Raw genomic sequence first — 27699 nt, 5'->3', positions numbered from 1 at the left:
CTTCATCCAATTCTTCCTCCTCCTATCCTCTGGTAACCACAAATCTCATCTTTTTCTATGAGTTTGTTTTTGAAATATAATTGAATATAACATTGTGTTAGTTCCTGATACACAACATAGTGATTCAATATTTTTATGCATTTCTAAATGATCACCATGTTAAGTCTAGTTACCATCTATCATCGTACAAAGTTATTACATAATTATTGACTATATTTTCCTCACTGTACACTTCACTCCTGAGACTCACTTAGTTTGCACCTGGAAGTTTGTATCTCTTAATATCCCTCATCTATTAATACGTTGCTTTTAAGCAAGAAGTTCTTCCTTCCTGAAGTTTTGGTATTGTTTTATATCCTTCTATACACGTTACTGGGACTTGGCTTCTTTAACTGAAATAGGACTTTCCTGTTACATTAGTTGTGTTTTAAAGTGTTCTGAACACAAATAACTATTTTTAATCTTTAAAAAATGGTTTTTTCTTCTTGCTTCTAGAGTTCTCCCTGTTGTCAGGTTCCCAGCCCCTAAGCTGCCAGCCTCATTTTTTGTTTTTGCCTTCAACCTACTCAATTTCTTTCAGAAAGCACATAGTTTTAAGGGATATTACTTTTTGAATTTTCTGAAGCCTGAGAGTCAAGAGAATAGATTTTATTAATGTTGATTCAACTGAGTGATGTAAAGATTTATAAAACTAAGTTGTTGTCTTTAAATGCATGCATGTAATTTCAATTAGAGTTACTTTCATCTCATAAAGGAAACATTACATTTTGAGTAGGTGGAGGGTTTGTCAGAATAAAGAAAGGAAAACAACCATCTTCTCTTCCAAATGACATTTTTTTGCTTTCAAATGTACATTTTTTTGCTTTCAAATGTACATTGTTTTGCTTTCAAAGGTACATTTTCGAAATAACACTGTGAACATCCAAAGGGTGAGGCAAGAGGCACTTTCCAGAGATCCAGTTGAATAGAGAAATCCATAAATTTCATCCCATGTTGATAAGCATTTGGACCCAAAGGAACATTTGCTCAAAATGCCTGAGGCAGCTGCCATATCTCTCACAAACACTGCTTCTAAGTCAATGTTCTACTTATTCTTCTGGTTCTGCCAGAAGAGGATCCTCATTCTAATGCCAATCTCTCTTTAGTGATTTTTACACACTTCATAACTCTTTGTTCTTTAGAGGAGACTGGCCTAGCACAGGTTATCTGAAGGAATAATTTGCAATCCCTTCATGGATCCCAGCCTTGTCGTCATGGCAAAGGGGCTCGCATAACTCAATGGAGCTATGAGCCATAATATGCAGGGCCACCCAAGGCTAAAGGTTCATAGTGAAATGGGTCCAACAGAGGAGGAAATGGGTCCACCAGAGGATGAAATACCAACCCACTCCACTATGTTTTTGCCACGAGAACCCCATGAACAGTATGATTCTCAAAATACTTCAAGCTAGGTTTGTTTTAGCAATACATGGACTGAAAACTTCCAGATGTACAAGCTATGTTTAGGAAAGGCAGAGGAGCCAGAGATCAAATTGCCAAAATTTGTTGGATCATGGAGAAAGCAAGGGAATTCCAGAAAAACATCTCTTTCTGCTGCATTGACTACACTAAAGCCTTTGACTGTGTGTGTGAATCACAATAAACTGTGGAAAATTCTTAAAGAGATGGCAATACCAGACCACCTTCCCTGTCTCCTGAGAAACCAGTATGCAGGTCAAGAAACAACAGTTAGAACCAGCCATGGAACAACTGATTGGTTCAAAATTGGGAGAGGAAGACATCAAGGCTGTATATTGTAACCTTGCTTATTTAACTTAAATGCAGAGTACATCATGTAAAATGCTGGACTGGATGAATCACAGCTGGAATCAAGATTGCTGAGAGAAAATCAACAACCTCAGATATGAAGATGATACCACCCTAATGGCAAAAAGTAAAGAAGGACTAAAGAGTCTCTTGCTGAGGGTGAAAGGGGAGAGTGAAAAATCTGGCTTAAAACACAACAATAAAGAGACTAATGAAAGGTTGTTGCTGAACCACAAAAGACGCTGGGATTCTTGGCATCCAGAGGAGAAGAATTCAATCTGGGGCCAGAGATGAGGCTTGATTGCTCAGAGCTTTTGTGTAATAAAGTTTTATTAAAGTATATAAGAGATAGAGAAAGTTTCTGACATAGACATCAGAAGGGGCAGAAAGAGTGCCCCCTCACTAGTGTTAGCAATGGAGTTATATACTTTTTAATTAGTTATTACAGTGAATCAAAAGAATGTCTGGAGGTTATAAGTTCAGTTCAGTCGCTCAGTCGTGTCCGACTCTTTGCTAAGTCACTTCAGTCGTGTTCGACTCTGTGCGACACCATAGACAGCAGCCCCCAAGACTCCCCCGTCCCTGGGATTCTCCAGGCAAGAACACGGGAGTGGGTTGCCATTTCCTTCTCCAATGCATGAAAGTGAAAAGTGCAAGTGAAGTCGCTCAGTCGTGCCCGACTCTTCGCGACCCCATGGATTACAGCCAACCAGGCTCATCTGTCCATGGGATTTTCCAGGCAAGAGTACTGGAGTGGGTTGCCATTGCCTTCTCCGGTCCGACTCTTTCTGACCACATGAATCGCAAAACGCCAGGCCTCCCTGTCCATCACCAACTCCCGGAGTTCACTCAGACTTATGTCCATTGAGTCAGCGATGCCATCCCACCATCTCATCCTCAGTTGTCCCCTTCTCCTCCTGCCCCCAATCCCTCCCACCATCAGAGTCTTTTCCAATGAGTCAACTCTTCGCATGAGGTGGCCAAAGTACTGGAGATTCAGCTTTATCATCATTCCTTCCAAAGAAATCCCAGGGCGGATCTCCTTCAGAATGGACTGGTTGGATCTTCTTGCAGTCCAAGGGACTCTCAAGAGTCTTCTCCAACACCACAGTTCAAAAGCATCAATTCTTTGGCACTCAGCCTTCTTCACAGTCCAACTCTCATGTCCATACATGACCACAGGAAAAACCATAGCCTTGACTAGACGGACCTTAGTTGGCAAAGTAACGTCTCTGCTTTTGAATATGCTATCTAGGTTGGTCATAACTTTTCTTCCAAGGAGTAAGCGTCTTTTAATTTCATGGCTGCAATCACCATCTGCAGTGATTTTGGAGCCCCCCAAAATAAAGTCTGACACTCTTTCCACTGTTTCCGCATCTATTTCCCATGAAGTGATGGGACCGGATGCCATGATCTTCGTTTTCTGAATGTTGAGCTTTAAGCCAACTTTTTCACTCTCCTCTTTCACTTTCATCAAGAGGCTCTTTAGTTCCTCTTCACTTTCTGCCATAAGGGTGGTGTCATCTGCATATCTGAGGATATTGATATTTCTCCCACGCTCAAGGTAAGAGAAACCCAAGTAAGATGGTAGGTGTTGCAAGAGGGCATCAGAGGGCAGACACCTGAAACAATGCTTACAGAAAACTAGTCAATCTAATCACACTAGGACCACAGCCTTGTCTAACTCAATGAAACTAAGCCATGCCCGCAGGGCAACCTAAGCCGGGCGGGTCATGGTGGAGAGGTCTGACAGAATGTGGTCCACTGGAGAAGGGAATAGCAAACCACTTCAGTATTCTTACCTTGAGAACACCATGAACAGTATGAAAAGGCAAAATGATAGGATACTGAAAGAGGAACTCCCCAGGTCAGTAGGTGCCCAACACGCTACTGGAGATCAGTGGAGAAATAACTCCAGAAAGAATGAAGGGATGGAGCCAAAGCAAAAACAATACCCAGCTGTGGATGTGACTGGTGATAGAAGCAAGGTCCGATGCTGTAAAGAGCAATATTGCATAGGAACCTGGAATGTCAGGTCCATGAATCAAGGCAAATTGGAAGTGGTCAAAAAAGAGATGGCAAGAGTGAATGTCAACATTCTAGGAATTAGCAATCTAAAATGGACTGGAATGGGTGAATTTAACTCAGATGACCATTATATCTATTACTGCAGGCAGGAATCCCTCAGAAGAAATGGAGTAGCCATTATGGTCAACAAAAGAGTCTGAAATGCAGTACTTGGATGCAATCTCAAAAACGACAGAATGATCTCTGTTCGTTTCCAAGGCAAACCATTCAATATCACAGTAATCCAAGTCTATGCCGCAACCAGTTATGCTGAAGAAGCTGAAGTTGAACAGTTCTATGAAGACCTACAAGACCTTTTAGAACTAAAACCCCAAAAAGATGTCCTTTTCATTATAGGGGACTGGAATGCAAAAGTAGGAAGTCAAGAAACACCTGGAGTAACAGGCAAATTTGGCCTTGGAGTACAGAATGAAGCAGGGCAAAGACTAATAGAGTTTTGCCAAGAGAATAACAGCACAAGAGAAGACTCTACACAGGGACATCACCAGATGGCCAACACTGAAATCAGATTGATTATATTCTTTGCAGCCAAAAATGGAGAAGCTCTATACAGTCAGCAAAAACAAGACCAGGGGCTGACTGTGGCTCAGATCATGAACTCCTTATTGCCAATTTCAGACTTAAATTGAAGAAAGTAGGGAAAACCACTAGACCATTCAGGTATGACCTAAATCAAATCCCTTATGACTATACAGTGGAAGTGAGAAATAGATTTAAGGGCCTAGATCTGATAGATAGAGTGCCTGATGAACTATGGAGGTTATAAAGACCTTACTAGACTCACACCCATAATTTACATTTTAAGATAACAGGATTAGCCAGGGTTTTTTTTCCCAGAAACTGTCCTCAAGCAAAATACATTATTGTTATATAATCCTAAGGAATGTAGAGGAAAACAAAGGTTTGTCCTTTCCTCCACCTTGAGAATTCCAGACCCCTCTTTCCTTGGGGACCCCCGGACTTCTTATCAACCTGCCTAGGAATTGACTCTCTCACTAAGATGATGGCATATGGTCCCATCACTTCATGGCAAATAGTGGAAGCAGTGACACATTTTATTTTCTTGGGCACCAAAATCACCGTGGATGATGTCTAGAGCCATGAAATTAAAAGATGCTTGCTCCTTGGAAGAAAAGCTATGACAGACTTAGGCAGTGTATTGAAAAGCAGAGACAACACTTTGCCAATGAAAGTACATACAGTCAAAGCAATGTTTTTTCTATTAGTCAGGTACTCATAGCTGTGATTCATAAAGAAGACTGAGTGTCAAAGAACTGATGCTTTCGAATTATGGTGCTGGAGAAGACTCTTGAGGATCCCTTAGACAGCAAGGATATCAAACCAGTCTATCCTAAAGGAAATCAACCCTGAATATTCTTTGGAAGGACTGATGCTGAAGCTGAAGTTCTAATATTTTGGCCACCTGATGTGAAAAGCCAACTCATTGGAAAAGACCCTGATGCTGGGAATGATTGAAGGCAAAAGGAGAAGGGGGCAGTTGAGGATAGAATGGCTAGATAGTGTCACTGACTCAATGGACATAAATTTGAGCAAACTTTGGTAGATAGTGGAGGACAGAAGAGCCTGGTGTGCTGCAGTTCATGGGGTCACAAAGAGTCAGACGTGACTTAGCTATTAAACAACAACAAAACTAATTTGCATGACAGTATATGAGATGGTTTAACAGAAGCTACTGCTACAAGGGACATACTGAATGGTGACACCCTGGGACCATCATGCTGCTGTGTTTTTGCTTAATGGGGATCCACTGCAACTCTTATTCCAGACAGAGAATTCCCTTTTCTATCAAAAGGAGTTAAATATATTCTTCATCATTGTAGCTACATGGCAGAGAACACAGAAACAGGTGGCAACTAGACACTAAGAGAAAGACAACCAGATAGCTTGGGCCCCCACAAATATATAGAGAAAAAACCTCACAGGGCAGGTGGCCAACCAGCCAGGGTGTGCACCTTCTTGGAAATAAAGCTGATAAGGACAGTGCTTAGAGTCAGCGTAGAGCAAGTTCTGTGAACAGAGTGTGTTTTGTAAATAGCAACATAGAGCCTAATACAAGAAGGTGCTAGGTCAGCATCGACTAGCTCAGGATAGAGATGATTTTCACATAAGCCACAGCTAGATGGTTCCTTCCTTTGTGTCATGGGGTCAGAATCTCTCTGCAAAGCCCTTATAAGAATTATAAGTCATTTGTGTCTGAAGACTCACAACTTTTTCTCTCCCTATTACCCCACTGACTTTCTAAGGAGGATCTGTCTGCCTGCTGGGTTCTGACAGGATGATGGGTGGAAACTGCAATAGGATTGGGAACTAGCGGGATTTCATATTGATCAGAGAGGAACCCCCGGTCTGAGGACAGAATAGATGCAGAAAGGAAAGGGGGCACTGGCTGTTCCCAGGCCCCGAGTCAACACCCAGGGACACAGAGCACGCTGGATCTGTGTGACACTTAAGACTTGCCATGCGTCATCTCTACTTTCAACTTCAGAGCATAAGAGCCAGAATGATTCTAGGGCTTTGAGACTTGCCTATTATCTTTTAAAACGTTTATATATATATATATATATGAGTGTAAATAAGAAAGTAAACTTCTTTGTCTCTTGAGTCAGAAAAATTCAGTGGTGTGCTAGAGTCTTTTTTATCAGAGGTCAACTCTAGAGCCCCCGAGCAGGAGTGCTCTTTCCTTGCCAGCACAGATAGAATTTAATGTGCATGATACTCCATCACAAGGCAGACTCTATGTCAGCGGTGGGTTTGTTGTGTCACTTGTGTTCCAGAAGCAATTTCTAATGATTCTCATTTTAACATCTTGGGAACAAAGCCCATCTCCTATTGTTCCTTACATAGACACACTGACATGTTTGAGGGTGCGCAGACATACATACCTGCTGGTGGAGTACAGAAATCCAGTAGTACCTGATAGCTGGGGCCAGTCAAGCTCATTGGTAAGAGCTATTGGTAAATTGAAGAAGGATTTCTAAAGGAAAAACAAAGTAGTAATTATCAAAATGGTCACTAGCTTTCAACAGGGAGTAAAGTTGTCTATTGCTCAGGCATTGCCCTCTGCCTCTCTCTCTCTGTCTCACTTTGTTAATCTCTTTAAGGGACTTTGCATTTAAAGCATATGCCTCTTAAGGTTAACCATCATCAGAAAATTCACAGAGATCAGCATCCACTCTTAAACTGGCTTCCATTCAGCTCCTGTGAAAGATGTAGAAGCATGGCATCTCATACTCATCCCTCATTTGAGAGAGATGCTTCAGGACATGGGTAAACTTTCAACTATTTAATTTCTGAGATTTTCTCCATTTTTAAGGTTGGGTAATCAGAAAATTGATCGTCTGAAAACTAATAATACTCAAGCCTCCAGCAAAAATGCCTTCCCTGAGTTCACAGCTATGCCTTCAGTTATTAGGATGGTGTCTCCTGACATCCTTGGGTGGGTGGGGGTTCTTAGACACCTTTGCAAAATCTTACGGTTCCTTTTCTCATGAAGATGCACATATACTCAAAATGGCTTGTGATTTTGAGGGGTTCACAGAACTCCTGCAACTTTTGCACAGCCTCCTGTTCAGGAACTCCTGACATGGAATTCTAATTTAAATTAGAATTCCTTTGAACCACATTCTATGACTTGTGCAAAATCACAAAAGAAAAAATGTTGCTAGCTATGTCTCCTGATTGTTCTTTAATATAGATGATACCTGGGATAAACCCTTTCTCTGGTCTAATTCCTAGAAAAAGCTCATCTAGAATGAGCTTGTTTGGAATAGGCTTACCAGATTTAGCAAAAAAAAATGCAAGTGCTCAGTTAAATTTGAATTCTATAAACAAAATGTAGTAGACATATTCAATAGGATACTACTGAATCTTAAAGCGAAAGTGAAAGTGTTAGTTGCTCAGTCTGACTTGTGACCACATGAACTGTAGCCTGCCAGGCTCCTCTGTCTATGGAATTCTCCAGGCAAGGATGCTGGAGTGGTTAGCCATTCCCTTCCCCAAGGGATCTTCCTGATCCAGGGATCCAACCTGGGTCTCCTGCATTGTAAGCAGATTCTTTACCATCTGAGCCACCAGGGAACCCCATTCAATCTTAAAAAAGAAGGAAATTCTGACACATGCTACAACATGGATGGATCTTGAGGAAATTATGCTAAGTAAAAGTAGCCAGTTTATTTAAAAAAAAAAAAAAACTCTTGGATAAGTTTATTTATATGAGGTATCATGTGTGTGTGCACAGTTGCTAACCAGGGATTGAATATGAGGTATTCAGTTCAGCCTCTCAGTTGTGTCCGACTCTTTGCAACCCCATGAATCGCAGCACACCAGGCCTCCCTGTCCCTCACCAACTCCCGGAGTTCACTCAGACTCACGTCCATTGAGTCAGTGATGCCATCCAGCCATCTCATCCTCTGTCGTCCCCTTCTCCTCCTGCCCCTAGTCTCACCCAGCATCAGGGTCTTTTCCTATGAGGTATTAGGGGTAGTCAAACTCATAGAGACAGAAAGTAGAATGCGGATTGCCAGGGATTAAGGGAAGGGGAAGTGGGAATTGCTGTTTAATGAGTATAGAGTTTCAGTTTTTGCAAGATGAAAATTACAGAGGTTGGTTGTACAACAATGTGAATATACTTAACACTGCAAAATTGTTTAAAATGGTTAAGATGATAAATTCTATGTTATGTGTTGCTGCTGCTAAGTCGCTTCAGTAGCGTCCAACTCTGTGAGACCCCATAGATGCCAGCCCCCCAGGCTCCACCATCCCTGGGATTCTCCAGGCAAGAACACTGGAGTGAGTTGCCATTTCCCTCTCCAACGCATGAAAGTGAAAAGTGAAAGTGAAGTCACTGAGCTGTGTCCAACTCCCAGCAACCCCATGGACTGCAGCCTACCAGAATTAAAAAAATTTACCACAAAAAGTTTTTTTACCACAATTAAAAAAATGAATATGAAAGAAACTGAATTTAAGTTAAACAGGGAATAATTTTTAGTATAATTATGTCTTGGGCAATATTTGGAACATGCTTACACTTAAAAAATAATTCGTTGCATAACTAAATTCAAATTTAACTGAGTGTCCTGTATTTTACTTGGGAATCCCCATTTGGATAAAATCTCTAATCCAGTATGACTCAGTTCAGTTCAGTTGCTCAGTTGTGTCCCACTCTTTGCGACCCCATGAATTGTAGCACGCCAGGCCTCCCTGTCCATCACCAGCTCCTGGAGTTCACCCAAACTCGTGTGCATTGAGTCAGTGATGCCATCCAGCCATCTCATCCTCTGTCGTCCCCTTTTCCTCCTGCCCCCAATCCCTCCCAGCATCAGGGTCTTTTCCAATGAGTCAACTCTTTGCGTGAGGTAGCCAAAGTATTGGAATTTCAGCCTCAGCATCAGTCCTTACAATGAACACCCACGACTTGTCTCCTTTAGGATGGACTAGTTGGATCTCCTTATAGTCCAAGGGACTCTCAAGAGTCTTCTCCAATACCACAGTTCAAAAGCATCAATTTTTTGGCACTCAGCTTTCTTCACAGTCCAACTCTCACATCCATACATGACCACTGGAAAAACCATAGCCTTGACTAGACGGACCTTTGTTGGCAAAGTACTGTCTCTGCTTTTTAATATGCTATCTAGATTGGTCATAACTTTCCTTCCAAGGAGTAAGCATCTTTTAATTTCATGGCTGCAATCACCATCTGCAGTGATTTTGGAGCTCCCCAAAATAAAGTTTGACACTGTTTCCCCATCTATTTCCCATGAAGTGATGGGACCGGATGCCATGATCTTCATTTTCTGAATGTTGACCTTTAAGCCAACTTTTTCACCCTCCTCTTTCACTTTCATCAAGAGGCTTTTTAGTTCCTCTTCCCTTTCTGCCATAATAGTGGTGTCATCTGCATATCTGGGGTTATTGATATTTCTCCTGGCAATCTTGATTCCAGCTTGTGCTTCTTCCAGCCCAGCATTTCTCATGATGTACTCTGCATAGAAGTTAAATAAGGAGGGTGACAATATACAGCCATGACATATTCCTTTTCTCTTTTGGACCCAGTCTGTTGTTCCATGTCCAGTTCGAACTGTTGCTTCCTGATCTGCATATAGGTTTCTCAAGAGGCAGGTCAGGTGGTCTGGTATTAGGGGTTCTTATAAGAAGAGGAAGAAGAGACATGGGTTCTGGATGAAGGCCATGTGATGATGAAGGCAGAGACTGGAGTGATGCTTTCACAAGCCAAGGAACACCAATGATTGCCAGTGGTCACCAGAAGCTAGAAAAGAGGCACAGGACAGATTCTCTCTCAGATCCCTTAGGAGGAATCATCCTGCTAATATCCTGATCTCCAACTTCTAGCCTACAGAAGTATGAGAATAAATTTCTGTGGCTTTAAGCCACCCAATTTGTAGTGCTGTGCTATGGTAGCCCTAGGAAATGATGACATGGCCTGAACTGGACAATTTGCTTATAGTTCTCATGAAGGTCCAAGATATAAACCCTTCTCAAAATAAGTCATGTAGTAACTCTATTCACACAGTGGTTATCCCATGGTGTCCTTCACTTTTTCCCATGGTTCTGTGAACTTCCTTCACTCCCCTTTCCTCAATCATCTTCTCCTTGCACAAGCCAATCCCAAGTTCCCCAGCATTATGATTATTCTGAGTGCAATTTCCAGCACAAGTGGAGGCTGGAAGGGGGTGGGAGGTGGCTGGGAAGGATGGCTTCTTGGAGTAACACTGTATTTGTTATGTAGCTGTGCCAAAGGACCAGACACTAACTCATGGAGGCTCCCAATAAGTCTACAGTCCATGGAATTCCAGCAACTGATACTTTGTCCCCTCTTGGCAGGAAGCACCCACCACTTTCTGCTCTAAATTCCACCATTACCATGACTCAGCTACTCTCTCTTTTAGTTTCTGTTTCTCCTGAAACTAAAATAAAATGCTTTCTCTGCTTTTTCATCTTATTTTTACCCTAGGTCTTTCTGCTTATAATATATGTTTGCTGTAGGATTTGAGAATATTCAATTCTACTGGAAAAGACAAGAAAAACAAATAGAGTGGATGAAACTCATAAGATGTGTTAAGATAGTGAGGAAGCAAGTGGTTTGTGAAATGCAGGCAGAATTTATGAGCTGTGCTAAGTAAGTTAGCAGCCTGTAAAAACACATTAAAACTGTAAGAATGACACAATACACCCCCACATTACTCTACCACCATTTCTTCAGTCATCTGCACAATGAAAACCCCAGATTTTGCAAACCAAGTATGGAACTGGGCTTCTGATTCTGGGTGGGTCTGCTTTCCTTTCAGAAGAAGGTGGCAGGCAAGAACTCTTAAAACATAGGGTGGTATGTCTGATATCCTCTGCAACCTGGAAGAATAATGTCAGGGATGATAGTTCTGAAGTGTGCTAGCAGAGTAGGGGAGGGAGTCTGTTCTCAGAATCAGGAGATCTGATTTTGATGTCTGACTCTACAAATTCAGTACAATTTCATGGTTTGGATATGATATACTGGAAATGGGTTCCATACTCCATGCAGCCCCCATTCTCAATCAGAGGTGGGTAAAAAAAATTTTATCCTCCTGGTTGAGGCAGAAAAGATGTTGAGAAAGGGGTAGGACTGGTGAGGAAATGGCCAGCAAACCTGTCTTGAGAAGGGAGGGTGGTCTCCAATCCCCAGTATTATCCCAGTTGTTCTCTCTGGATCAACCTGAAAAAAATGGTCTCAGCTACCTTGGAGAATCCTGGACTCTGCTGCTCTCCAGGAAGCCCTCCCTCACCAGTCCTGGAATTATCCCCATCAGGAGTGTACAGTGGCTGGTGCTGAACTGCCACTGGGATCAGGGTGGGTGTGCGTGCATCCCACAGCTGGAGCCCTGAAAGGCCCAGGAAGGTCACCTGTATAGGCATATCCTGGTTACTTGATTAACCTTGAAATAATGCAAATCTGTGTTTTCCTGGTGTAATATTTCAGACTTCATTTACGGGTGTTATGGCAAGGCTTTACTACTACTAGCTATGCAAAAGTAAGGAAAATATGGCTTTACTAGTGTTCCAGTTCTGATATCACTGACTATTATCCTATCTACTTCAACAAGACTGTTGGGAGGATCAAGACAGCATCATATTTAGAGGATGGATCACCTACCATCTCTCTTTCCAAGTGGGTTGTTTCCGGTTTTAAGAAGAATAAAGTTTATTGCCAGAAATAATAGAAAATATTTGAGCAGACAAATGGAAACCTCACATATTTTTTTCTTCCTTAGTAAATTTGGTAGATAAAAATGAAAAGTAACAGCCATTAATAGCAAAGGTTTTATAGACCCTAGCATAAAGAGAATGTTTAAGTCATATCACATTAAACACTAAAAGCCTTATTCACGCAACATTATACTCAAGATATTTCAGGCATTTAAGGCTGGAAAAATGCAAATTAAGATCTCCCTCATCAACTCTTGCTTATTCCGCTGGAGCATTATGTTCTTAGGAAACTCATCTTAAGTGTACTTTAAATGTACATACGTGGAAAGACTTAATATTTACCAAGAAAAAATTTCCAAACAGCACGAGAAACTCAGTGAGTATTAAGTCAACTACTGCATTGCTTCAAATTTTCTTCTGACTTTATCAATGACATAAAAATGTTTTATATCATAACTGGAAAGTGTATAGCATTTTTGTATAATATTTTCACTTAACATTACTTTGTGTGTATTTCCATACTTTGAGAAACCTCACTGGTTCTTATTTTAATTAATTTTAGTATGTATAATACTTTGGATTTGGGAATATTTTAAGCCCTAGCTTCAATAAGCAACTATATTTTCATTTCATAAAGCCATCTTATGTGCAAGAAAGAGAATAATGGCATCCATCACCCATACCTCTGGTTCTGCCAGCCTTTCAATGACAAAGGGAATATTCTTGCTACCTTTATTTTACTGTTTACATTTGAGCCCTCCCCATCCAGCAAGGCTTTGCACAGTGTATTCTTTAAAAACAAAACAAAACAACAAAAAAACCCTCTTAACTGAGTTAGACCTAAATTGACTATTTTTGAAAAGTACAAAATCACTTGGAGAAATCTGTAGCTAACTGCTATTGGAAAAAGATACCAAAGATATCATCAACAGTTAAACAAGTCTTTTTAAAAATTTATTTCCCAGGATCTAAACTCTCAAAGCAAACAGGTTTGTTGTTGGTCTTTTGATAATGGAGTGAGAGTCTCAAGACCTGGGAATCAGAGACAATAGCTCTATCTGTTTAGCTTTTGAGACCACAGGGCTCCCAGTCCTGTTTGATCTGCTGTTATTTCATCTGTCCTGCAGGTGGCATAGGGGAGGTTTTCCCCTTGCTTTACGCCTTTCAATCCCACCGTGCTACTGAACTGCCTCCTGCCTTCTCAGGAAGGTCCTTCCTCACTGCCCCTCCTCTGCACTTCCCCCCACACAACCCTAGTGGCTTTTTCTTACAGGAATACCGAAGCTATGAAACTTTACGGGTCTTCCTTGACTCTCACACACACTTTCTTCTTCTGGTCCCATTCTTTAGGCTTTGCTTTGTGCATAAATCTGAGAAATGGACTATTTCCTGCCATACCAGTAAACAGGGACTTCACAGTCATCAGTGACTGCAGCTCTCCTATGTGAGCCGGTGAGCCCCGAGGAAACTCAGAAAGGAAAAGAATATCTGCCATCTAGCAACCATCAGACTACAACCACTCCCTCGGGTGAGCCCTGAGGAAACTCAGGATGTGAAAACACAGGATACAGCCCCAGATAGCTGAGGCACATGTCAAAACAAAGATTTTAGTGAGCCCAGACCCTTACATCTTCCCATACATAGAAAAGTGCTAAATTCCTTAACTTGGAATATCTGGTTTTCTTTAACTAACAATAATCGTATGATGTTCTGACTACCTGCTCTTTGCTGCAAAGCTCCTGTGTATACTTGTTCCCTCCTTTCCTCCTTGGAGCAGTTTCTCAGAGCTATCTGAAATGCTGTCTCTTATTTTGGCCCAAATAAAATTTAACTTGCAACTCTCACATTGTGCATTTTTAAAAGTCAACAAACCCTATAAATGAATGTACACCCATTTTTGGTGCTTGAATGTGTTGTTTCCCAGATAACTTTTGCATTTTAAACCAGAGTGGGAAAGGGGACAAATCTCAAGTTCCCCTTATGTGCCAGGCACTGAGACAGGAAACTTATAAAAATTGTTCAACCTCATGGAACCACTCTGTGAGGCAGGAATTAGTTTTTCTTCCTCTCTTTCTCCTCTCTCTATTCCACACATGCTTTTTGAACAACTACCATTATCCGATGCTGAATATTACCTCTTAAAATGAACAAGTACCCAGGTCTCATATGAATAGCAGTGAATTAAATAACCATGCTTTATCTCAATCAAAGGTACTGAAAAAGGGCCTCTTAAATGGCACCTCCCACCCCCATCACTTGTTCCAGTCTGAGGGAGATTTCTGTATTTTCTGTTAGTCAATGAATCCCTTACACTGGGCAATGGGGCCCAGAAAAACTACTGTGAACAGAATTTAGAGGGAGTTTGGACAACTGCCAAATCACAGAGCTGGTAAATGGTAGGGGCTGGGATTTGAACCCATGTTCTGGTGGAACAGGGGCTTCCCTGATAGCTCAGTTGGTAAAGAATCTGCCTGCAATTCAGGAGACCCTAGTTCGATTCCTGGGTTGGGAAGATCCGCTGGAGAAGGGATAGGCTACCCAGTCCAGTATTCTTGGGTTTCCCTCATGGCTCAGCTGATAAAGAATCCATCTGCAATGGGGGAGACCTGGGTTTGATCCCTGGGTTGGGAAGATCCCCTAGGGAAGGGAAAGGCTACCCACTCCAGTATTCTGGCCTGGAGAGATCCATGGACACGGCTTTTCACAGCCTTCTTGTCTGGTCCTTTCTTTTCTTTTAAGCTGCCAGATCTCCTAGAATCACAGCGTTGGCTAGCTGGATTTGCTAGTTGTTGGAAATGAAGCTTCCTGCTGAGGAATGGTCTTTCAGATGCTGTTTTAGGTAAAAAGTAGAGAAATCTATACATAACTCTAGAGTTGCCTCCAAATTTTCCTCCTCTGTCTCTTATGGAAGCCATGCATACCTTATGAAGAATTGCAGAATGAGTATTTTGCAGATAAATACTGAAATTGTATGTGTACCCTACATAGACACCTCTGTAAACACTCCATTCACGATCCCAGGGCCTGCTCTAGCCTGACACAGCTGAGGAAAGGCAGCCACAGGGAAAGAACAGGGCATTCTGCTGCTCTGGAGGTTTATCCTACAGAGGGACCTGACAGATGCCGTTCTGGGGGGACAAGGAGAGGGCATTTCATTGGGTTTCTGCCTCTGCAGTCGCAGGCGTTAACTAGAGCAAGCAGCACTGTTCGTGCAGTGAATGCTTTTATATAGACAACTTCAAGAATGTAGTGTAACTTTGAGTTAGATTTGCAAACTTTAGAATTTCATGTGCAGTGGGATAAGTCTATTGTCAAAGTCCCTGTGGTCCTATCATTCATTAAAGAGTAGAGAGAGAGAGACAAAAAAGAGAGATAGAGATTGAGAAACACAGCAAGTGCCAGCCTGGCATTCTGCCTAGAGGGGCCCAGAAAATAAATACTTCCCAGCTGGGTAACCTGGAAGACTTTCCTTAACTCCTCTGTATCTCAGTCCCTTGTCTATAGAATGGACAAATAACAGCACCTATATCATTGGAAGGTTGAGAGGATTAGAAAAGATAATCTACACCTAAAGTTTAGAATTGTAAATGCTCAATAAAAGTTAGCTGTTAGTGGTATTGATAAGAAAGAAGGTCAGGGTAATAGAAAGGATACCTATTCCACATGTGGATATTTAGAGAAGGAATCTTAAAAGAAGTGTTATCCAATGTAAGCCCTGTAAGGTTAGTAAGAGGAAGCCAATCAAAGAGGGGTAGGGGAAAAAGAGTTTAAACATTAGCTATGCCATATGCTTCAGGTGGCTCAGTGGTAAAGAATCTGCCTGCCAAGCAGGAGGTGCAGGTTTGATCCCTCGGTTGAGAAGATCCCCTGGAGAAGAAAATGGCTAAATCAACTCCAATATTCTTACCTGGAAAATCCTATGGACAAAGGAACTTGGTGGGCTACAGTCCATGGGGTTGCAAAGAGTTGGACCCAACTTAGCAACTAAACAACAACGTTATATGGAAAATCACAAAGCTAAATTCATCATATTATATACACAGAAGACCAGTAAACCACCCTCCCCAACCAACCCCAAACACCAAGTTTGCCAGTTTCTTACTGCTATGTAACAAATTACCTCTAAATTCAGCAGCCTACAACATACTATATATAAGCAGATCAGTAACAATAATTTCTCTGCTCCTGGGATGACATCTATTCAATGCACATTTAAACTTTAACTTGAGCTAAATAAGTAATTTTCAGGGAGGAGGTATAGCATTTCATCTTTAACCCTATGCCAGTCCAGAAACTTATGGGGGCAGTGAAGATATAGTCAAACATAGAATTCTAGCAAATATGACCAGTAAATATAAAGAGGACAGTATGGTAGGCAACAATTTTTCATCATTTTGCCTGAAAATAGCTCTTTTTATTTTTTTTATTTTTATCTCATCAGCTCCTTGTAGTCTTTTCCTTTTCCCTTTTCTATTATTTACTGTTTAAGCTCTAACCCCATGATTGATTTATTCAATGAATGAATGGAGGGATGTGTTTATCTAAGTGCCCCATATCCAGTGAAAATGCATTGTGTAGCTGGACTTTTCATACAGAATTAAATTCTTTCCATCACCATTTGTAACTTCCCTGGTGGCTCAGTTGGTAAAGAGTCTGCTTGTAATCCGGGAGATTTGGATTTGATCCCTGGTTGAGAAGATCCCCTGGAGAAGGAAATGGCAACCCACTCCAGTATTCTTGCCTGGAGAATTCCATGGACAGAGGAGTCTAGTGGGCTATAGTCCATGGGGCTGCAAAGAGTTGGACATGACTGAGTGACTAACTTACACTTTCACTTTCATCATCATTTCCAGAGGGACTGGAGAACTATATCCAAATTCATAACAGTGAGAAAACAAGAGTTCAAAATGTCATGTTCTTACACAAAGATAATTGCAAATCAATCTTTTGTGGGGCCAATGAAAAAAAATTCTTTCACAAACAGAAAAAATAACTCCTCTAAGGGCCAGGAACAGATAACAATGAATGAATATCATAAAAGTCCAGTCTTCAGATAACATCACTGGATTTTCTAAAGGTTTGGTCATTTCTGAAGCAGTCAGGCTGCCATTTGTCTGGGGTGGGGTAGTTTTCCTCTTGTGAGAGGCAACATCCAGCCTTAGATTCTAGAAGAAGCCCAAAGTCCACAGTCAAATTGCAGAGGTGAGGAGAGAGAAAGCCGTTACTGGGGCACCTAATGAGCAGGCTTGAGCTGCGCTCTCCATCCCACTAGCTCAGTCACAAAAGTGCTCTCCTTTTCGTCCTCTCCCCTGTTTTACCTTTGCCCAGGAAGCTGTCACACAACCTCTCTCCTTCTATCTTTCCAACTTAAGTCAGTGCTGCGGCCTCTGGCCAGGGTCCCTGCCTCCTCACACTCCCCCACCATCTTCAGCAGTGTATCCCAGAATCTCATGGGGGAGCTTCTTTAAAACATGGATTTTGTTCAGGTAGGTTTGTGCTGGGGCCCTAGAATCCTTATTTTTCAAAAGTGCCCTAAATGGCTGCAGTCACTAGCCAGATTTCGGAAAGGCTGCTCTATGGGTTGCTACAGTTATTCGCCACCATCCTCACGTGGCACCACCCACTGCCCCAGCCTCTTCTCCAGGTCCTCTCTCCCACCAGTCAACCACCGGTGGCCCCTTGGACCTCAGGGCTTGCCACAAGCTCTTCCTTCTCCTTCCTCCTTTAACCAGTTGCTGTTATTGGTCAAGCATTAGCTAAATCCTGACGTTCTTGACTGCTCTGACCTTCCTTTGTGAGGTACCCTCCTCCAGCTCTCATCACTCCTTACTATATGAGAGGAAAGTATGTTTCCACTGTAAATCACTAATTTGGAGATTCTTTCACAGCAGCTGAGCCTATACCCTGCTCGATTAATAAGTAATCTTTTAAGAAGGGATGACCTACCCTTCCTTTTTTTTCTGGCTAATATGTTATCAATGTGAAATCATGACCTCCTTGGTTCTTCTTTTTTAAATTGAATTATAGTCAACTTGTACTCTGCTAGTTTCTGGTGTATAGCAAAATGATTTAGTTGTATATACATATTGCATGCATATACATATTATTTTTCAGATGCTTTTTCATAATAGGCTTTTACAAGATATTCAATATAGCTCTCTGTGCTATGGGCTTCCCAGTGGGGCCAGTGGTAAAAGACTCATCTACCAATGCAGGAGAGTTAAGAGACCTGGGTTCAATCTCTCAGTTAGGAAGATCCTCTGGAGAAGGACCTGGCAACCCACTCCAATATTCTTGCCTGAAGGATCCCATGGACAGAGGAGTCTGGCAGGCTACATGTCCAAAGGGCAAAGAGTCAGACATGACTGAAGTGACTTAGCACGTACCCTGTGCTAGGCACTAGGTCCTTGTTGTTTATATATTTTATATATAGTAGTGTTTATATGTTACTCCAAAACTACTAAATTTATCCCCTTTGGTAAACATAAGTTCATCTTCTATGTCTGTGAGTCTATTTGTATTTTGTAAATATAACATTTTTTAAACTCCACATATAACTGATAGCATATGACATTTGTCTTTGACTTACTTCACTTAATATAATAATCTTTGGTCCATCCATGTTGGTGCAAATGGCATTATTTAATTCTTTTTAATGGCTGAGTAATAGTCTTTTGTGTATATTTACTCTTTGGTTCTTCTTGATCTACTTTCCTTTGGGTTCTTTATCAACTAGGCTTTAAATTCTTGGTGATACCATCTTCACTTTCTGCTTCTAGAATCTTTGAACCTTGTATTTAATTTTTTTCTTTTTCTTTTTAACACTGAAAACATTTTGTATTGGGGTATAGCCAATTAACCGGAGAAGCCAATGGCAACCCACTCCAGTACTCTTGCCTGGAAAATCCCATGGACCGAGGAGCCTGGTGGGCTGCAGTCCATGGGGTTGCTAAGAGTCAGACACGACTGAGAAACTTGACTTTCACTTTTCACTTTCATGCATTGGAGAAGGAAATGGCAACCCACTCCAATATTCTTGCCTGGAGAATCCCAGGGATGGGGGGAGGCTGGTGGGCTGCTGTCTATGGGGTCACACAGAGTTGGACATGACTGAAGCGACTTAGCAGCAGCAGCAGCAGCAGCAGCATAGCCAATTAACAATGTTGTGATAGTTTCAGATGAACAGTGAAGGGACTCAGCCATACATAAATATGTCCCCATTCTCCCCCAAGCCCCTCTCCCATCCAGGCTGACACATAACATTGAGCAGAGTTCCATGTGCTAAACAATAGGTCTTTGTTGGTTATTCATTTTAAATATAGCAGTGTGTACGCGACCTTCCCAAAGTCCCTAATTATTCCTCCACCGCACCAGCAACCATGAGTTCATTTTCTAAGTCTGTGAGTCTTTCTGTTTTGTAAGTAAGTTCATTTGTATAGTTTCTTTTTAGATTCCATATATAAGGGATGTCATATGATATTTCTCCTTCTCTGTCTGACTTACTTCACTCAGTATGACACTTTCTATGGACCTTGTATTTCATAATGCTCCCCATAATTCTCTAGGATTGATGGTTTAGCTCCTACCTCTGACCAATCCTCCAGTCATTGCCTTAAGTAGGAAATCCCCAGAAAATCACACAGAAGCCAGACTTGACTCCCAGCCCTTGGCAAGGACTGGGCTGGGTAATCCCCAGGAGAGGCATGGAGGGAACTATTTGAAGGAACCAGTGAATGAATGGTATATAGCAATCAATTCCAACCATTCAGAATTATTTTTAAATGCTAGAATTGTCCTCTTCCCCCATGCCAATGGATTTGAGATTCTAAATGTTTCCTCTATGAAGCATCACTACCATGAAACCTATTTTATGGCCAAGAAACTTGAGGGAGAGTGAAGCAAAATGGTAGATATAATTAGCTGGAGGGCAAGGATTGTTCTCTGGTCTTAGCAACACACTGGATTGCACAGGTGTTTCCTGACTCATGCTGCCTCTCTATGTGGAGATCTCTATCTAACATGCCCGAGGAGCAGGCATGTGGGCTGAGTAATTATAAATGCCTTTCAGAAGTATGGAGCTTAAAATAATTTCCTCTTGTAGTTTTTCAAAACAACCAGTGTTCGTGTCTTTTTAATCCTTACAGAAGGCATAGAGGGCTAAGATCATCAATGATTTCAGAGGCATGAGGCTGCAAGAAAACCTGACTTTGCTGTCAGGTAAGAGACACAGATACTCACCTTGAGCAGGAAGAAAGGGGCACTGAATTGATCAGGACTGAAAGCAACAGCCCGCCTGCCCTGCACCCATAAACGGGGAAAGGGAACAGAAGAACATTCTTTCTCATGTGGCCTGATTGCTGTGGGAGAAAAGGATTCGCTATGGTACACAGAACTCTCTTTTCCTGACAGAATAAATGAGAAATAACTAGGATTGGGGCTTCATTCCTCATTGTTTAGCATCTTTAATCCATCAGCTTTTAAGATGTCTGAGGAGCAGAAAATGTAATTTTATCCAGTTTTATTAGACAACAGCTTTTCCTCATCTGAAAAAATAATTTTAAAAGTACTCTAACTCTTAATATTTCTGGAGTCGACATGAAGTTAGTGGAGGTAGAATTTCCATATTTTATTATGCACCATGAAAATCAGCCTTTATGCTTAATGGAAGCTTTATGCTCACTGATAAATCAAGAGAGCGAAGGCAGGGCTGGGTAGTGAAAGGCAGGGTGAGAGCTCAGATACTGGCTCTCTTGTCTGTGGGCTAATAAAGGGTAGACTAGCTTGATTTACAAAATCATCTCCAAGAGAGGAAAGAAGTGCAGAGGGGCTTGAAAGACTGGAGCTGCTTTGCTCTCGGGTGAATATGCATTTTCTGCAGCCAGATTAAGGATTCATTTTGTCCTTGACACAGCACGAAATTCAATCTGCACTTACTTACCCTACAGACAACAGCCTGCCAGGGGTTGTGCGAAGATTTTATAATAGTACAGGCAACAGTCTTCGCCAGCAAAATAAACATTTGGGAAATTGTATTTCGAAATCGTTTCTTCTTCTCTCTCCACCAATCCCCAGCCCATCATGCAATTCTGGCTCAGTGAAACACAGCATTTAATATTTTGGAAATAATTTTCAAGCAGATGGGAGAAGAGGCAGGAGGGCAGCTTCTATTACTAGCCTTGATGATCTCTCTACCTTCCCTTCTTTGTCAACAAAACAACTCAAGCAGTGATTGTTTTTCCTTTGAAAGAAAATAAAATAAGACAGCAGGAAAGTGTTCTCAGATTTGCTCTCTGTTTGCTTCTGAAATCTTTCTAAGCTGAGGTCTTCTGTGTGATACGGAAAGCTCATTTTGAACCTGACTGCTGAGGACATCTTGGAGAGATGCTAAGGTGTGTGTGTGTGTGTGTTTTCTTTTTTTTTTTAAAGAGGAAGAGGGCAGGATTTTCTGTCCCTGGCAGAGTGAGCCTCAGAACCCTTTGTTTCTGTGTAACAACGAGGGTGATTCTTCACACTCTCTTTATTGAACTACAAATATCTTTCCAGATGAACACTCTCCTAATCTAATTAGCTGTAAACAGGCCTCCTGGGTGCCACGCTGCTTTAGCTAGGGGATGGCACGAGCAGGAGGGGAGAGAGACTAGTGCAAGAAAGATATCCATGACTGTGAGTCTTTTCGATGGGCACAGTTGTCATGGGGTGATGTATCTGCAGGAGACTTTTCTGTCTTATAGGGAGACAGAAGCAAATAAATTGACTAGTCTCCTAAAGGGCAGAATGGCCTACTATGAACAATGAAAGCTTGTTTTTCTACAGCACTTAACTGCTCTTCCCAGAATATGACTTACTAGCTAGTATAGCAAAGGAATGGCATCAAGCACGCTAGGGGATCCTGACGGGTCTTGGCTGATTAATATGCATCCCCGCTGTCAGACCCTGAGAAAGGCCACAGAGCCAAATGTTCACTTTGGAAGACGTGATCCCACTATGGTTCCTGGTGGGACACCAGATCATGAGGGATTACAGGGTGGGGTTAGGGGTCAGTGGGTACTTTCAAGTTTCACAGTCAGTGGTACAGAACCCAAATTCAGAACTTCTGTCTGTGCCGAAGGTTGGAGAAAGGTCGCACAGCTTCATTTTTAAAGACAGCTTTCAGTTGTTCACCCTCTTCATGTCATTTTGGAAAGGATTCCTACAGAAAGTTGAGGAGGGGATGATCTGGCCTTTGGTGAATAGCAGCCAGTGGTGAGGGGGGAAGGGTGGGCTCCCTGGGTGAGGCAGGTCCTAGGTTAATAAGAACCTGAAGAAATGAGGCTCCACTGGGTCGAGGTTATGCCGACCACCAGCCAGGCCTCCAGTTCCATGGGACCCACAAGGTTGAATAATCGCTACTCGCCTCTGACAGCTGTTTCCTGCCAATCATCCAGCCTTGAGCCAACAGATAGGATTTCTGTTGTACTTCAGCCTCCTCGGACATCCCTGCTTTCTGGTGCCCAGTGTTGGCTGGAATGGATTCCAGACTTGTTCTGAAAGGGTTTGAGTCACCTGTACTGGGTTAACACCAATGGCTTCTGGGCTCCAAGCCCACTCCGCTATTCTCTGTTCTGTGCTATGGGGCTGGACTCTGCAAACCACACTTCCCAGACTCCTCTGCATCTCCCTGCCAATGGGAGGTGCAGGTGGGAGATGGACAAGAAGGTCAGGAGAAGGAGAGGAGGAACTATTTTCCGGCATTTAGCTGAGGTCAGCATTCTTCAGCAGCCTCTAGCCTCCAGCTCCCTTTGCTGCTTCTGTCTCCTCTCTGCACTCCTCAGTGGTTCAGAGGCAGCTGGTCCACGTGGCTTCAGCAGTGAAAGTACAGGCTGTGCAGTAGTCCAAGCACCAGCTGCACCCCTCCCTCTGGCTTCTGGTAATAACTCTTCCTCCTGTTCTCCTTTAGCTCTGGAATGCAGTTGCTCCTTGCAATGATTTAGTTCAGTTCAGTTCAGTCGCTCAGTTGTGTCTGACTCTTTGCGACCCCATGAATTCCAGCACGCCAGGCCTCCCTGTCCATCACCAACTCCCGGAGTTCACTCAGACTCACGTCCATTGACTCGGTGATGCCATCCAGACATTTCATCCTCTGTTGTCCCCTTCTCCTCCTGCCCCCAATCCCTACCAGCATCAGAGTCTTTTCCAATGAGTCAACTCTTTGCATGAGGTAGCCAAAGTATTGGAGTTTCAGCTTCAGCATCAGTCCTTCTAAAGAACAGGACTGATCTCCTTTAGGATGGACTGGTTGGATCTCCTTGAAGTCCAAGGGACTCTTAAGAGTCTTCTCCAATACCATAGTTCAAAAGCATCAATTCTTTGGTGCTCAGCTTTCTTCACAATCCAACTCTCACATGCATACATGACTACTGGAAAAACCATAGCCTTGACTAGACGGACCTTAGTCGGCAAAATAATGTCTCTGCTTTTGAATATGCTATCTAGGTTGGTCACAACTTTCCTTTCAAGGAGTAAGCATCTTTTAATTTCATGGCTGCGATCACCATCTGCAGTGATATTGGAGCCAAAAAACAAATAAAATAAAATAAATCTGACACTGTTTCCCCATCTATTTCCCATGAAGTGATGGGACCAGATGCCATGATCTTAGTTTTCTGAATGCTGAGCTTTAAGCCAACTTTTTCACTCTCTTCTTTCACATTCATCAAGAGGCTTTTTAGTTCCTCTTCACTTTCTGCCATAAGGGTGGTGTCATCTGCCTATCTGAGGTTATTGATATTTCTCCCGGCAATCTCGATTCCAGCTTTTGTTTCTTCCAGCCCAGCGTTTCTCATGATGTACTCTGCTGCTGCTGCTGCTAAGTCGCTTCAGTCGTGTCCGACTCTGCATATAAGTTAAATAAGCAGGGTGACAATATACAGCCTTGACGTACTCCTTTTCCTATTTGGAACCAGTCTGTTGTTCCATGTCCAGTTCTAACTGTTGCTTCCTGACCTGCGTATAGATTTCTCAAGAGGCAGGTCAGGTGGTCTGGTATTCCCATCTCTTTCAGAATTTTCCACAGTTTATTGTGATCCACACAGTCAAAGGCTTTGGGATAGTCAATAAAGCAGATGTTTTTCTGGAACTCTCTTGCTTTTTCGATGATCCAGTAGATGTTGGCAATTTGATCTCTCTGATAATTTTAGCATCCCCCCGTTTTGTTCTATGGGGCTTCCCTTGTGGCTCAGCTGGTAAAGAATCTGCCTGGAATGCGAGAGACCTGGGTTTAATCCCTGGGTTGGGAAGATCCCCTGGAGAAGGGAAAGGCTATCCACTCTAGTATTCTGGCCTGGAGAATTCCATGGACTATATAGTCCATGGGGTCACAAAGAGTTGGTCTCGACCAAGCGACTTTCACTAACTCATTTTTGTTCTAAAGTCGGTATAATCAGTTCCCTGTATTAAATCCATCAGTGTAGCCAGTACCTTGTATTAAATCTCCTTTGTTGGAATGCTTTCATTTTCTTGCCTGACCCCTGATAAATGTTGATTCCGACACTGACAAGAAACCCAGTTTAAAAGGGTTCCACTTGTTGAATTAGCAAAAGGTTGGAGGCTTTCTCCCTTTGTAGTGACATCACTAAAAGAGAACCCATGGGCAGGGTGAGGACTGAGGACAGTCAGATGGGCAGAGATGCTCTCCTGGGGAACTTCACACTCTCTAACATCCTCCAGAAATATTCAGGTCGAGAGATGAGCCCACACCATGCTGGTGGCTTCCCCATTTTGCCCTACAATGGTCTGTCTTAGAGTGCTTCTTCCTTGGCATTTCTAACACGTGAAGAACTTTGAAAACTACACTGCAGTACTCTACAGTCACATCTTTCTTTTATAAATCCTCACAGTTGGACAGTGGAGGCAGTGGGAAAATGGCAGTGGTTCTCAAGTATAGTCTGAGGACCCATGAGGAATCATTGAAACCCTCAGAAAGTATTCATGAGCTCACTATTATTATCACAATAGTAAGACTTGATTTACCTTTTTCATTTTAATTCACACATAAGGGTAAAATGAGATTTCAAGAGGTTACATACATGGATACAGAAACAGATGGTAGAGAGAAGCAGATATGGGAATTTCAGTTCAGTTCAGTTGCTCAGTCATGTCTGACTCTTTCCTACTCCATGAACTGTAGCATGCTGGGCTTGCCTGTCCATCACCAACTCCTGGAGCTTGCTCAAACTCATGTCCATTGAGTCAGTGGTGCCATCCAACCATCTCATCCTCTGTCATCCCCTTCTTCTCTTGCCTTCAATCTTTATCAGCATCAGGGTCTTTTCCAATGAAACAGTTCTTCCCAACAGGAGGCCAAATTACTGGAGTTTCAGCTTCAGCATCAGTCCTTCCAATGAATATTCAGGACTGATTTCCTTTAGGATTGACTGGTTTGATCTTTCTGTTCAAGGGACTCTCAAGAGTCTTCTCCAACACCACAGCTCAAAAGCATCAAATCTTTGGCACTTGGCTTTCTTTATGGTCCAAATCTCACATCCATACGTGACTACTGGAAAAACCATAGCTTTGACTAGACGGACCTTTGTTGGCAAAGTAATGTCTCTGCTTTTTAATATGCTGTCTAGGTTTGTCATAGCTTTTCTTCCAAGGCGCAAGCGTCTTTTAATTTAGCTGTCTTTTATTCAGATATCAAGGAGATTCACAAAAGTAGAAAAGAGTGCTATTATTCTAATTTAACTTTTGTTTTGGAAAATAAAGTTATTTATTATAAAAATATGTTATTTATGTTAATATGTTTCTTATTTCTATTTTCTAGTGAATTAATAAATCCTGGTGTGGAGTTGGTACATTTTCTTCACTTTCACTAGTCACTTAAGTTTCATGCTCCAGCCCCTGGTCATCTGGAGTTTAGTCCCCACATGGATGTCAAATCCAGGGAAATCATTTCCAAGATTTTCAGTGGCCCAGGCTGGTTCTCCCTTCCGGGGGCGGGGGTTGGGTGGGGGGAGGCGGTCCATGTCCTTGCCCCAGGACACATACTCCTCCTGTCCTGATGCTTCAGTCACCACCCTTACATTACTCACAAGTGTCAGACTCCAGCTTTTTTGACCCCAGTCTCAGGAGAAACCTGTCCAAGTCATTTAGTGGCCTCCCACAGTGAAAGGAAGCATCGAACCCTTCCCCCATGGGGTCAGCTGAGCCCCGATGCCATACTGACACTAGCCAGCCTCAAGCTACAGGTTGCAGAAATAGTTTTCCCTCCCTTCTTCTGTGGGTGCTGCTGCAGCCCTTCTAATATTTGACTGTGGAAGATAGGAATAGTTGACCCACATTATCTTGGGATCTCAGTTGAAAGTTAGGTAGAAATAACTAGTCCAATTTTTAACATCTGTCATAAAATCATCCTGAATTTCTAATGAAATATCTCTCATTATTTATATATTACACGTGAGGAAATTAAAGTTCAGAGAAAATATTAATAATTAAAGGTAAGTGACTAAGCCAGGATTTGAACCCTGTTATGTCCAAAATTGAAGGGGGCATGACAACCCATTCCAGTAATCTTGTCTTTAGAATTGCATGGATGGCTATAGCCTATGTGTTGCACTTTATGCATATTGTCAAGTTGCTTTCAGAGAAGTTCTAGCAACTTAAGCTCTCATTAGTGATGAATGAACATGTCCCTTTCACCATATTCTTGCTAAAAGTAGACCTTCATCACTTTTTAACCTTTGCCTATTTATCAGACAATAGATGATATCTCATTGCTGTTTTAACTTGTTTTTCTTTGATTACTACTGAAGATGAAACTGTTTTTATATTTATTGGTCATGTTCTTGATCATTAAAAAATTAAATTGTTTTTTTCCTTATTGATGTGCAGGAACTCTGTATTATTAGAGGATTTAACTCTTGTCATATGCTATAAAGATTGCTCTAGTTTTTCACTTATCATTTAATTTTGTGAATTTTTTGACATTGCACACATTTGAAGATTTTATGTAATTAAACCTAGTAATACTTTTGTTGGCCTTCTCTTTGTAATATCATGCTCAGAGAAATTGCAATACTTCCTAAAATATTTTTTTCAGGAAGCTATAAATCTATTCTGTTTTCTGAATCTTTGGATGACTGTGAATATGTTTCTGTGATTCTCATATAGGAAGAATATCTTGGCAGTTGGAGCATTTTTGACACACCATCCTCAAAATGCTGTAGAAGCTATTCCACTATTTTCCAAAATTTACTGTTGAGAGAGAAGTCTGATACCAAAAAGATTTTTGTCTGCTAGTATGTCCCCAGTTACTTGTAAGAGCAGAATGACTGCAAGATTATTCTTTATACTTGGAATAAAAAGGAAAAGCCAGACACGATGAGGAGAGTCTGTTTTACGCTTTCTGGAGTTTAGTGGGTTTTGGATTAAAGTCAAGGATTTTTTCAACTAAAGAAAATTATCTTTTTTTTTTTTTTTAGTTTGGTCACCACTTCTCTGCCTGATGTATTCTCTTCTTCTGGGTTTCCTAGTCGATCTCCAGGACCTATCCTATATGCCTCTTATATGAGTTTCAGAATTTCCTCAGTGGGCTGACTGGTTTTCTTACCC

The 27699-nt window shown here is 41.9% G+C and overlaps 1 protein-coding gene across 1 annotated transcript in view; it reads right to left on the bottom strand.

The window, feature by feature from the left end:
* AOAH (acyloxyacyl hydrolase) overlaps positions 1–27699 on the bottom strand; it is a 208570-nt gene that overhangs the window by 84773 nt on the left and 96098 nt on the right. The window contains exon 13 of the mRNA XM_040260182.1: positions 6798–6889. Within this exon, the coding sequence (XP_040116116.1) occupies positions 6798–6889 (92 nt within the window). The remainder of the gene's footprint in view (positions 1–6797; positions 6890–27699) is intronic.

Source organism: Oryx dammah, unplaced genomic scaffold (genome assembly GCF_014754425.2).
Source record: "Oryx dammah isolate SB20612 unplaced genomic scaffold, SCBI_Odam_1.1 HiC_scaffold_18, whole genome shotgun sequence".
Taxonomy (NCBI): Eukaryota; Metazoa; Chordata; class Mammalia; order Artiodactyla; family Bovidae; genus Oryx; species Oryx dammah.
Note: the sequence above shows the minus strand (reverse complement) of the source record. Positions and strands in the feature narration are given on the sequence as shown.